At 43.3% G+C, this 13,661-nt stretch overlaps 1 protein-coding gene across 1 annotated transcript in view; it reads left to right on the top strand.

The window, feature by feature from the left end:
* Positions 1-9,524: 9,524 nt before the first annotated feature.
* PKHD1 (PKHD1 ciliary IPT domain containing fibrocystin/polyductin) overlaps positions 9,525-13,661 on the top strand; it is a 334,621-nt gene continuing 330,484 nt past the window's right edge. The window contains exons 1-4 of the mRNA XM_054970556.1: positions 9,525-9,558; positions 9,897-9,975; positions 10,952-11,020; positions 12,314-12,378. Of these exons, the coding sequence (XP_054826531.1) occupies positions 9,525-9,558; positions 9,897-9,975; positions 10,952-11,020; positions 12,314-12,378 (247 nt within the window). The remainder of the gene's footprint in view (positions 9,559-9,896; positions 9,976-10,951; positions 11,021-12,313; positions 12,379-13,661) is intronic.

Here is a 13,661-nt window from a genome sequence, read left to right as displayed (position 1 = left end):
GAGAGGGGCATCAGCGAAATAGCTGGAATGCTATACAGGATTCAGCCCATAATATTTCATGTATGTTAACTGTAAGGGCAGTCTCTGAGGGACAAGATTGAGCTTGGCTTCACATTTGACTCAGGCAGTTGTCTCCATCCCAACTCAACACTGAAGTACCAATAGTTTGGGGATTCGTTCTATCAGCATACCTTATTGTATAATGTACTGCTCTAAGGCATGAAAATTGGTATGATTTAACCACACTTGACAGGGTGGTAGACACTGATTTTGTAGTGGGGATATTTAGGCATCATGATGCTTGTTTCTGTCACTTCATTACCTCAGTTTTTTAATTAGGAGGAACTAGTTTTTCTTCTCTTGAGATATTTTATGAATCCCATTTCATTAAAAAAGGTGAATAAAATTTGTGGTCCATTCAGATTCCCAGAATGGCTGATTCCTTGGTGCTATTGTGGTATCTAAAAGACATATTGTGGACTAGCACAACGGGTTTTTTTTAAAGACTCTGTTCCCTCTGGAACTGACCAGCAGACTTTCTAGCCCAGTACTCTTTAGAAGTCAGATGCCACGAGGGGCCAAGAAACAAGACGCAGAGACAAAAGGCCATCCCTGCTGAGCCCTCCCGAGTATCTGGCAGTCAGGCACTTGTATTTCATTCACCTGTCATGGCTGATGGCCAATGACAGACCTGTACTCCACAAATTTGTCCCCCCCCCTTTAAATCTGTCTAATCCAGTGTCTGTCACCACATCTTGTGGTAATCAGTTCCACAGGTCAACCACCCATAGTGTGTAGTAGTATTTCCTCTTGTTTGTCTGGAATCTACTGCCAAATGGTTTTGCCAAATTCTAGTATTAGGGTAGAGGGGCAAAAGTTTCTGACAAGGAATTCATCAGAACAGAGATAGAACATTTGCTGGTACACCAGAAAATTGAGTCATTGTTCCACCAAGTGCCAAGCAGGAAGTTAGCATTTAAAATGTCAAGAACAATGATTAACAAGCGTGGCACATACCTGTGCCCTGAGACAAAAATGTTTAATCCTAAAGACTGGATTTCTGGATAATTATTAGTAACTTAAACTTTGGTCTAGTGTACGTTGGGTGGCAATTTTTTAGCTGTTTCTGTCACTGTTCCCCCTTCCCCTACCCTTGGGTGACAAAAAACAAAACACTACTTTCTCTTTTCCTGGCAAGAACTCCTGTTCTTTTCATGGCTCACATGACAGGTAGAAAATCAGCAGGTAAAGATTCCCATATCACTGCCCCTCCATGCCAAGAATTTTTTAAATTATAATAATAATAATAACATTCGATTTATATACCGCCCTTCAGGACAACTTAACACCCACTCAGAGCGGTTTACAAAGTATGTTGTTATTATCCTCATGACAATCGCCCTGTGAGGTGGGTGGGGCTGAGAAGCTGTGACTGACCCAAGGTCACCCCGCTGGCTTGAAGCGGAGGAGTGGGGAATCAAACCCGGTTCTTCAGATTAGAGTCCTGCTGCTACACCAAACTTTAACTGCTCAGGGTTCCTATGATGCTGTGGGAAGCACAGGAGCCCTGCCAGAAAAAAGAGATGGCGACCCTATTCACCTCCTGAGGGGCCTCTGTGTGTGTTGCTTGTTTGTGTATTTGTGTTTTGGGTGTGTGTGCCAGTTTAGAAGGTTCAAGTTCTTACCTGGCCTGGAGTTAACAGATCTATTCTTATTTGCGCTCCGTCACACAAGAATCGCGGTCTGTTGCCAGCCTGCCACCCATGGTGTCTGCTGTAGGGGTAGATAAGGCACCCAGCTAAGAATATGTGCACACGGGGCTTTTTTTCAGCGGAAATGTGGTGGAATGGAGTTCTGGCACCTCTTAAAAATGGTCACATGGCTGGTGGCCCCGCCCCCTGATCTCCAGACAGAGGGGAGTTTAGATTGCCCTCCGTGCCGCTCGGTGGCGCGGAGGGCAATCTACTCCCCTCTGTCTGGAGATCAGGGGGCAGGGCCACCAGCCATGTGATCATTTTCGTTGAGGGCAATTTAAACTTTAAAAAACTCCCCCCCCCCCGTTCCAGCTGACTCAAAGTAACATCATTGTGCAGTCTTGAGTTCCACCGCCTTTTTCCCCAGAACAAAAGCCCTGGGTGCACATATCTCCCTTCTCCTCCTGCTGCGCTGCATCCATGGAACATTTCGTAGGCTAGAGAGAGGAGGTGAAACTGGATGAAAGAAGCTCTTGGTTCATCTGGGCTGTAGCCAAGAGCAAACCGGGAGGTGAAAACCGCTCTGGAAAAGGCCCTGTCCTCTGGGTCACCCACACCCCTGCCATGCCAGGGAAGGGAATGAGGAAGAGGGTCTGCTCTTTCATCTCCCCCAATGTAGTAGGGAAGGGAATAGTCAAGCTTGCTTGCCTTGTGTGGGACAGGACCACTGGCTCAGGGCTGTAGTGGTTCCTGCACCCTTGTCTTGTATGCGGCAGGGGCCACTAGCTTCTACAAGGAGGGGGGCTACCAGCTTGTGGTGATGCCAGCTCTCAACCCCCTCTCAGATGCTGCCTAATTAGAGTGGCTCCCCCCACTTTGGGGGGGGGGCAACCCCAAGGTCTGGGCATCCCCTGATGAGGAATAGATCCCAGGTTATCAGTTCGCCAAGAGTTTCCCCAGTGGCCCTAATGGCCAATCTACCTCTAGCCATAGCATAGCATTAATCTCCAGGTTGCAGTAGGCTCTCTTCCCCCCTTGCTTGCTACCTTGTACTTTCATTCTTTCCTTCCAAGGTCTGCGCAGATGGAAGGGCTCTATCATCCTCATTTCATTTTGAATGGTCAGATGGAAAGAGCATTGAGTGAACTGCATTGCGACAACTGCCCATTCCAGGTATTTGTTAAAATGGGCTGAGGAGTGGCAAGTGATATTCCCTTCCCCACAGCCCGGGTATGTGACATTGGCTACTAATATAACATTGCAGTTCATTATTTTTATTTATTTATATCATTTATTTTTATTTTATTTTACTTCAGTTATACCTTGCCTTTCTTCCCTAATGGAGACCCTAAGTGGCTTAAAGCATTCTCCTCTCCTCTATGTTATCCTCACGACAACCCTGTTAGGTAGGTTAGGCTGTGTGTGCATGACTGACCCAGTGAGCCTCCATGACAGAGTGGGGATTTGAACACGGGTCTCCCAGATCCTAGTTTGAAACTCTAACCATTACACCATACTGTCTCTCTTTTAACACTGGGGAGAACTTAGAGGCCATGTTGGGTTGAGGAAGCGGATGTTCAGAACTGGCTTTGAGCCTTGGCCTGGTTGTGCTTCATGACTTTCTTTCAGTAGTGCTCATCTTTGGAACATGTGCTTCTGAATGTGTGCGGAGCATTTTCTGCAACTACTGAGAGTCTCTCTACACAAGACATCTTATGCAGAGACGCTCAAGTGCCTTACCTTCTGTATGGTCTTATATTCAAATGTACTCTGTCTCCCTAGCAGTGCATGTGTGTCCACAATGGGAGAACAAGTGTAAGATCTTTCACATGATCGTACTCATGTACGGGGCTTTTTTTCAGCTGGGACGCGGTGGAACGGAGTTCCGGAACCTCTTGAAAATGGTCACATGGCTGGTGGCCCCGCCCCCTGATCTCCAGACAGAGGGGAGATTAGATTGCCCTCTGTGCCAGCGGCGCGGAGGGCAATCTCAACTCCCCTCTGTCTGGAGATCAGGGGGCGGGGCCACCAGCCATGTGACCATTTTCTCCAAGGGCAACCCACTGAGTTCCACCACCTCTTTTCCCAGAAAAAAAGCCCTGCTCATGTAAGACAACTTGTGTAGAGACACAATCACAACACTTGCATGATCAGTTCCCATTGTCCGGGTGTCCTTCTGAGGGGGTGTCATCAAACTTCCCTGGGGTGAATTTTTTCACCCTGGGTTTTCTGAAGGAGATCATGATTATACTACACAATTTAGCCCCTATTTGTACCCTACGTGTAGGTGAACTCTTCTTCTCACTTGGCAGAATGGCACAAAATAATCCTTCGGGCATGTGAATGTACCCTGAGGTAGCGTGTTTGCCTTCATGAGGATAGTTTCAGGTGGAAACACATGTTATTCTGTGCCAGTAGAACAAAATTCAAGTCCAGCAGCACCTTAATGTTACTAGTTTGGTGATATACTCACACCTGTTGTTATTTTGACCAGTGATATCCAGATGTGAATGAAATGATTGAAGCTTGGTGTTTTGTTGTAAGGAGTTTATAATATGTTCCAGGTTTTTAGTTTGGTTATTTAACTGGTCTTTGCTGTTTATTATGATTTTCTACCGGGATGGGATGTGAGTGACTGTACTAATTATGTTTATAGCATATACCACCGAGAGAGGCTTTTTGCTGAAACATGTGTGGCATTTTGTTTAGGTTCTCTTTGAATGTGTATATTTGTATTCTGTTTTTTAGTTGTTACATTAAATCATTTGTATAGCGCCTTGTGTACACAACTGAATTCATTATTTGTACATTGCATCACACTTTTCTTTTGGTTTTCTCAACCACCCACCTCACAGGGTGTTTGTTGTGTGGATAATAATGACATGCTTTGTAAACTGCTCTGAGTGGGCGTTAAGTTGTCCTGAAGGGCGGTATATAAATTGAATGTTGCTGCTATTGTTGTTGCTGCTGCTGCTGCTGTTGTTGTTGTTCTTTAGTTTACCCCACCTTAAAGACCAACAAAATATTCTAGGGTATAAGCTTTTTTGAGCTAAAGTTCGGTTCATCACGTAAGCTTATACCTTGGAAAATATTGTTGGTCTTTAAGATGCTACTGGGCTTGAATCTTGCTTTCATGGGCTTTGCATATAGTCCTGCAAAGTGATTTTACCAAATACTGGGTACAAATGCAGGGACAGTCACTGTGATGAAATGGTCATTCATGTGGGCTTTCTGCTATTGCAGCATCAGAATGGAGTTTTGTCAAGACCTGGGGAGGCAGGCATGGTCCAGGAAGGGAGGTGTGTGGGTTCAGACTGGAGAATCAGACTCCCTTTTGCTAATTGATGTTCACTAAGCAAAACCCCCAGCAGTCTCTGCTTATCAGTGAGCCAGAAATGTTCACATTTTATATACTGATTATAAGGGTATATTTTTTCCGCCTGCTGCACCAACCAAGAGAAGTCCCACGTCTCAGCAAATTGCACATTAAAGGTAAGATGCTGTCTGGAAGTTCAGCTAGCTTAGAGAGCTGATGAAAAATCACCAGGGGATGCCGTTAACGAGCGACATTCCAAGCGGAATAAAATAACACACAGCCTCTTTGTTTGGGGGCACTGGAAACCTGTGAGCTGTGCGCATTAAAAATTAATTCCCCCTCTCTGCAGTAGATTGCAAAAATGTAGACAGCTGCCGGCTGCAACACAGATCTGGAGAAACCTGCAGAAGGTATTCTGACCAGCTGGCGTTCGCCACCTTCCTTTCTTTGTGCCGCCTTGTCCTCTCCTCTCCCGCATTGCCCAGGCCTATGTTTGGGTGAGGGGTTGACCTCTGGTTATCAGCATGAAGAGAGGAGGACTTGTTAATTATTCAGAATGTTTTGCTTCTCCTCTTGCAGGAGAAGCACAAAGACAGAGAGTCTCTAAGGGGAGACACTTTTGGTGTGTTAGATCATGGAAGCACATTGAAAATCAACAACATGAAGTGGTGGTCTAGATCACTCTCAGAAGCTGGCGTGGCAGAGTTTTAAAAGCCTGTGGGCAAAAGCCTTTTGCCCTTCTTTTTAAAACGCTAGTGTCTGCTTTTGAAAAGCACATCTGTATGGCAGAGAGTTTCAGGAGTGACTCTTTCTATTCCTGTAGCACTCCGCCTGCCAAGTCTCTCCCTGTCAATGCCTTAGAGACATGGGCTACCTTCAGTTCAAGGGTCAAGAAACATTTGCCAGTGTCAGAACTTCTCTTTCTCTTTTTAAAAATTTTATTTACTGCAAACGGCAAGCAAAGGTTCACATTGAGAGACAAAAACCAACCAACCAACCAACCAACAAACAAGAACATAGAGGGAGACATACCATTTAAACATTTTACAGATTTTTTTCTCTTATTACTTAATAACTCATCCGTAATACCCATATCTCAACTAAACATAAAACTTCGACTTCACTGCGAAGATACCTGCATTTTTCCACTTGCTTCAGCCTGTCATTTGTTGCCAACCTTATAACTCTAATTTTCAAATCCACAGATGGTTAGTTCTGACTTCTCTTTTATATACAGAAAGTCCATGAAAGGTTTCCAGATCTTCACAAAATTTGCTGTCATTTTGTCCCTCAGCAATTCCGTTAATTTTGCCATTTCTGCAGTCTCCAACATCTTTATTAGCCAATCATCTACTGGGCTGAACTCAATAGACACATCTCTGGCTTTAGTTGCTTTATTAGATGTATTTGTTTCCAATACTTTTTAGCAACCGGGCAGGACCACCACATATGGTAGAAGGAACCCTCATTTCTTTGGCACTTCCAACGTTTGTTTGACCTCCCCTTATACATCTTCGCTAGTATTTGTGCGGTCATGTACCACCTATACATCATTTTATAGAAGTTTTCTTTCAAGTTATAACATAATGTAAATTTTAGACCATATTTCCACATTTTGTCCCATTGCTCCATATGGATATTATATCCAAAGTTTTTAGCCCATTTAACCATACAGTCCTTCACTTGTTCTTCTTCTAGTTCAACTTTTAGCATAAATTTATACATTCTAGATATTAAGTGATCTTCTTTTTTACATAGCTCTTTTTCAAATGTACTAGTAATTTCCTCCATACCATACACTTTAAGGTCATTTTTAAACCTTTCTGATAGTTGCATATATGCAAACCACTGACAGTCAAAGCCTTTCTCTTTCGATTCTTCTCTAGAATGCATTTTTGTCTCCCCTTGTGAGACATTACACAGATCATGGTATGTTAACCACTTATCTTTATATACTATTTCCCTTCTAAATAATGCCTCATGTGGTGAAAGCCATAATGGTATTTTTATTGTTATTCTTGCCTTGAACTTATTCCAAATTCGTATCAGGGCTTGACGTATGGTATGGTTCTTAAAATCTGCATTTACTTTAATCTTAACGTACCACAGGTATCCATGTCACCCGTATCTTAAATCATGTCCTTCTAATTCCAGGAGTCTCCTATTCTTTAACTTTATCCAGTCCTTTAACCAAACTAAACAGGCAGTGTCGGAACATCTCAGAAACCAGACACTTCTTACTCGTGGGCCTCTATTGCGCTATTGTTACATGTCAGATTTTCTTAGAATTTGGAATGTATCTGGAGCTGCCAAGCCCTGGGGTGTGAGATCCTCTGACCCCAGGTCTCGTTGCCTGTTGCTGCTGGAAGTAGCGTCAGAAGAAAAATTAAAAAGAAAAACCTCACCTACTTATAGGAAGTTCTTACCATAGAGTTCTAGCAATTCCTAGAGCTCCCCGGAAGTAACAAAGGGTGGCTCTAGGAAATGCTACATGGTAATGCTGGAACAAGTGGGTAACTAGAAATCGCAGAACTCTGTGTTAAGAACTTTCTGTAAGTAGACAAGGACTTATTTTTCTTTTTAATTTTCCTCCCAGGACACTTCCACCTCCCGTAACCCTAAAGGTGTCAGCTGGTGGCTAATCTTGGCGAGTGTGGTAATTACTGTACCTCAGCAGTCAGACACCACTAAAGTCATATGGCAAATAATTCACATGACCAGGACTTTAGCCTTATTCAGATGTGTCAGTTTAGAGCTGTGCAAGCTAGAAAATGATGCAAAGATTTGCACCCATTTGAAATTTGGCAAAATTTAATGAAGCTTTGAAATTTGAATTTGAGGATTACTTTAAGTCTTATGGGTGAATTTTAAAGAAATAATTTGAAATATCAACTTGCCATATTCAAGATTTTGAGACTTAAAAATCTCTAAATTAAACAATATCCACTACTGGGAATCTTGGGAGGAAATTATGTTAGGAATAATACAGAATTGGGTCCAAAGGATGCTTTTTATACCCCTTGTTTTACCTCAGATGTAACAACAACAACAACAACAACATTCGATTTATATACCGCCCTTCAGGACAACTTAATGCCCAGTCAGAGCGGTTTACAAAGTATGCCATTATTATCCCCACAACAAACACCCTGTGAGGTGGGTGGGGCTGAGAGAGCTCTGAGAAGCTGTAACTGACCCAAGGTCACCCAGCTGGCTTCAAGTGGAGGAGTGGGGAATCAAACCCAGTTCTTCAGATTAGAGTCCCGTGCTCTTAACCACTTCACCAAACGGGCTCTAGTGCATGATTTACCATCTGAAGAGATTTACACTAAAAGAATTGGAAAGGCAAGTTATGAGTATCATAAAAATTATGAAAATTAACTGGATTTGAATAGATTTTCTTATTTTGCATAATTATTTGTATTCCTCCAAGTTCCAGACCAAGTCCAGGAACTACACTGGTCCCTGAAGATTTCCCCCCTAACTTGGCATCTGTTCTCAGCCGGCTGCCTTCACTTAAGAGATGCCACACAGCTCGCAGCCTATATATGCAGCCTTGAGGTCTTGATGCATATTTTTTTGTTTTATAAAGGAATTTAAGATTCTCCATTTGCTGAATTCTGTGGGTCCAATACAATTTATGTATTTTTATGCTTTTATACAGATTCACCCAATACAGCCTCAGACAGAAGCAAGATGTTCAGTATTCCACTGATTTGTAGCAGGGATCTAACTCCCTCTAAACTTTGAATGTAACCTAAGATGGTATAGAAAAAAACATTTATTCTTCATTTAATTAGCAAATTTCTATGCTGTCTCTCCAGAGATGTGCTCAAAGTGTCTCGCAAAGTAAAACAATCCAATCCAATAATAAAAATAGCAGCACAAAAAATTTCAATAATATGCATAAAATAACCATCCAGCAGCCTAAAATGCTATCCATAAACCAGTCCTCAGGCTAGAAACAGACTATAAAAATAGCTTAAAAAAACCCATAAAACGTATCTGTTAAAAATATTGGTTAAAAAGAACTGTTTTGGTCTGGTGCCTAAAGGAGAAGGGCATTTCAGAGGTGAGGTTCCATCACCATAAAAGCTTCATCTTTGGTTGCCACGCACCTCACCCCTGCATATGGGGGGCACTGAAGAGCAGTACTTCAGAAGAGGACTTAACTGATGGGTTTTCCTTGTCTTAACAGTTCTCCATTGAACACACACCTGTTGTATATCGTGTTGACCCATCATGTGGAGTTCCAGGTAAGGCCAATAAGAGTAGTTTGGACAAATATTTCAGCTCTTTTCATCTCAACTGTTGGTCAGCTTCATTACTACTTCAGTTGTTTTTTGTTAAAAATCTGTTCTGATTTTGTACACATCCACATTCTCACCAGCATTCGTTAATGTGTATGATATTTTAAAAATCCTAGTCCAGCCATCTAATCATGGTGCAAATTTATCCACCCACCCATCCACCCATCCATCCATCCACCCATCCTTCCACCCACCCATCCATCCATGGAGTCCATGGCTCTTCCTCTCCATTTAGAACGTGCATAATGGTTCAGAGCTTGCCTCCAGCTCTAGATGTGACTTTTTGAGCTAGGAGTGGAGTAAGTTTTACATATTCCAGTCAGATCCTAGCCCTGTTGTGTTGCTTATTAGAGCTATCATCCTTTTTGGTTACATTGATTTACATTGTGTAATCTGTCTTGAGTCTTAGTTAGAAAGGTGGACTATAAAGAACATAAACAAACTTCTTTAATGGTCCTGAAGCTGTAGCGAGGTATTTAAGATGATGAAACCCAACCTTCCCTCATCTTCCGCACAAATTGTCATTTTTGCTTTTAAAGCAATCCTTCATTTGCATCTATTATTTTTTCCTAACAGGAAATGTAATACAAGTCTATGGTCGTATCCTGGCCTCAAAATATGACACCTATGATTTTAATGTAGATTTTATTGATGGGTAAGTATGTTTGTTGTCTGCCAGTGCATTGATGGGATTTTTCCCCCAACCAGTTGCCATGCAGTGTTGCCCCCCCCCCCTCAAGTCTTCGTACTTGGTTTCCAATTGTGAATAGCAGAGGAAGGTGAGAATAGCCAACACTCATCCAGAAAGCTGCCATGTCCCCCACCACCTCCCATGGCAGAGCGCAATTCTCGACAGCGTGTCTTCAGTGCTTCATGGCAGGTATCCACCGCCTTGTTGAACCTGTGGCCACTTTGAGAATTTTGAGAAAAAGTTGGTGGAGATAACAACAGAATGGCTGCCATTGAGTCGGAGACCAATAAAAAATGTTGAACGGTTCCATGCCAAACGTTCTTGTACGATACCAGCAGGTGTTTCCAAATGGCATGTCCCGAGGTTTTCTGAAGAACCCCAATGAACAAAGCCAAGATTGGCTCTTGGGGGGGGGGAGTGGTCACCAGGCACCCATTGGTAGGTACATTGGGGACCACTGATTTAAAGCAACAAGGAAGATATGTCTTAGTTGCTGCCAACGTAAAATATGAAGAATATGCAGTTATGTGAGTCATCACGTGGAATCCATCTAGGTTTACGCATTTCCCACTGGGCAAGACCATATATGGGGAATCCATGACTGACTCACCCAACTGTCTTTCCAGGCAACAGTTTCCCCCAGTTCCTGTGGTACATTCTAGGAAAAATGGAGGTCCTGGACTCCCCCCTCCAACTTCTGTTTCTCCTAGACTCTGTGGTAGATGCTTTCCAAAGCTGCTGTGTCTTCTAGGGCAACTGATCTCTGTATCTGGGGGTCAGTTGTAATTCTGGGGAAATTCGACTCCACTTGGATATTGGTAGTCCTAGCACCAGGAAACATTGGCAGACGATGTGACAGTCACAGGAACCACGTTGAGAATCTCTGATCCACATTGCTCTGGCGTCCCTTGACATATTTTCCTCCCCTCCCCCATCCTAGGCCTATTGTCCTCCAAGCAGACGGATGGATGACCGTTTGCTCGCTTGCAGACAAGGAGACACGCAGCACGTGAGTGTCCTGCCTCCTTGCTGGTGGTCCTGCACTGCCTTTTATGGGGAATTTTACCAGCCAGTGGGTATATTGGTGGTGCAGCATCTTCGAGCTAGTATAAAGTAGCATTGTGGCTTTTGAGTCACGCAAGTCGCTTTATTATTCATGAAAGAGGCACTCTGGATTTTTCTTATCCCAATTGAAACAGCAGAGATCACTGCGTCTGGTCTAAAAGCAGAAAAAACGTTCAGCCAAGAAATGGAGTTCAGTCTTGGTTGGATTGTGCAGACTTCAGTCCCAATTTGTTGTTTAGCTGGGCATCAAATTAACAAGAGTTTCATATTGACATTTTGTGATTAGGATACTGCAGAGTCTATAATCAAACTAACTAACTAACTAACTAACTAACTAACTAACTAACTAACTAACTAACTAACTAACTAACTAACTAACTAACTAACTAACTAACTAACTAACTAACTAACTAACTAACTAACTAACTAACTAACAAATCTGTGTGTTGTGTCCTTGGTTTGTATCTAAAAAATACTATGAGAAGAAGGAAAATAGCTGCTAGCACTTTTTTCTGAACGTTGCCACAAGAGCATGCACAAGAATGTGTGCTGTGTTCAGGTTCTGTGGCTTCTGCTCGCGCAAGAAATTGTGCAGGCTCCTGAGAAACGCATGGGCCAGGAGCATCTCTGGATTTAATTCTGCTTCTCTCATGCAATGTTGAAACACAAAATGCAGAAACCCTTCTTCAGTGGATGGAAGACCCCTTCCACATGCGCAAGGACGGACACCTTGGGTTCCAGTTCCTTATATACTATAAACATTGAGATTCTAATCTTCTACCTAATGTATGTAATTAATTGTGTTGATGGTTGTGTCTGGCACGTTTCACCTTTTGGTTTCTCATTTGTGTGGGTGTGTTGTTTATGGTGTTTGAAATGAGCAGGAGCGGGTCTTACCTCGTGGCATTTTCACACCTCCTCAAATGATCAGCGCCTTTGCTTCCTTATTTTCTGTATTTGTAAAGGAATTCATCGCATGAATCCTCTCTGCAGTAAATTTCACTATCTGGGCTTTCTGATGTAAGAGTACAGCTTTGGGCCCTGAATTCTGGGTTGTTGAGAATCCTCAGCTCTTTCTAGCATCCCTTTGAGATTGCAATATCTGGGATAAAATTTTGAACCAGGAGTATTCTAGCCTTTAGGAATTTTTTGATCTGATAGACTCCCTATGTTGTGCCTCTTATCTTTCCTGTTGAACTGTAACACCTCTTTTTGTATTCTCTGGCTTTCTTTGCAGATACCCTCTTCAAATAGATCACGGCGTGGGAACTGTTGGTTGCCGAGTGGAAGGCAACTATATTGGTTAGTGGAAAATGAAAAATAAAGATGGTTCTGATTTCATTCTGTGAGCTAAGGGTTGCTAACCTTTCTAAGCCTGTGGGCATCTATGCACAAAATGGCTGCCTCGGGAGGCGGGACAACTCACACAGTGAGGAAACAGGGGACAAGATGTTTTTTTAAAAAAAATACCCAGGGAAAGAAGAATGCAAGAGAGAATAAAACCAACACTGTGGTAGCAGCTGTCACCGAAACACAGTTATTTTAATCTGCACAGCAAAAAAGATTTTCAACAGCCAGTGAGAAGCCCTGCTGGGCAGGAACCCCACCTGCCCATACCCATTTTCTAGAAACACTTGGTAGGTGCCAGGAAAGGTGTTGGCAGATGCCAGGGCGCCCATGGGCACCACGTTGGGGACCCCTGCTGTAACCTAAGAAACAAGAAGCAAAACTTACAAAAAAACTAACAAGAAAAAGTGGTGGAGAGTGAGCTAACTAAAGGTTCCCTTCCTTCCCCCCTCTCTGTTGCTGCTCTTGGCTTTGCTCCCAGCTTCTACTTTTAGCTCTAGCTCAACATAATATATAAATGGTAGGCATGAAGGCCCCAGTCCAAAGCTCACCTGAGCCATCAACTTTTAGCTATAAGCTAGCTAGGATCTTTATTTCACGCCCCCTCCACTCATGGCTGTAAGGTGACTGCTTAGCGGGTGGCACACCAGCAAACTTTCTGCTGTGCTTTGGCTCCAAAACAAAACAAAAAAATCAGACACCTAGTTCCTCCGGAGTGGTGGCAGATTCTCATGAGAGCCTGGCCATCGTTTTTGGTGGCTGTGACATGAATGAACCTTGCAAGAGCTCTGTTGGGTAAGAACGGCTTGCCTTGCAGGTTTAGAGAGGTCTGGGGGGAGAAAATAAGGGTAATGGACTCCTCTGTCTTCCAGGCAGGGGTGGTGAGTTGGGGGCAGGGGTGGCAGGGAGGGCAGTTGCTCCCTCCCTCCCTCAACCCACCATCAGACACAATGCCCTCACTGAGAGTCTCTCTACACAAGACATCTTACACAAGGATGCTCAAGTGAAGGGAGACTCAGTGTTAGCCGGAAAGCGTAGTTTAAAAAGACAGAGCCAAAAGCTCTGTCAATTTCTCCTTCGCCTCCCCAAAGGGGAGGTGAAATTGACAAAGCCTCTAGGAAGGCGAAGATGAAATTAACAAACCCTCTGAGGAACAATCTCTGCCAGCTCTGTCTTCTTAAACTATCTTCCCAGCTAACATTGCACGTCCCTTTACTTGAGTGTCCTCGTGTCTCATG

Source organism: Eublepharis macularius, chromosome 1 (genome assembly GCF_028583425.1).
Source record: "Eublepharis macularius isolate TG4126 chromosome 1, MPM_Emac_v1.0, whole genome shotgun sequence".
Classification (NCBI taxonomy): Eukaryota; Metazoa; Chordata; class Lepidosauria; order Squamata; family Eublepharidae; genus Eublepharis; species Eublepharis macularius.
Note: the sequence above shows the minus strand (reverse complement) of the source record. Positions and strands in the feature narration are given on the sequence as shown.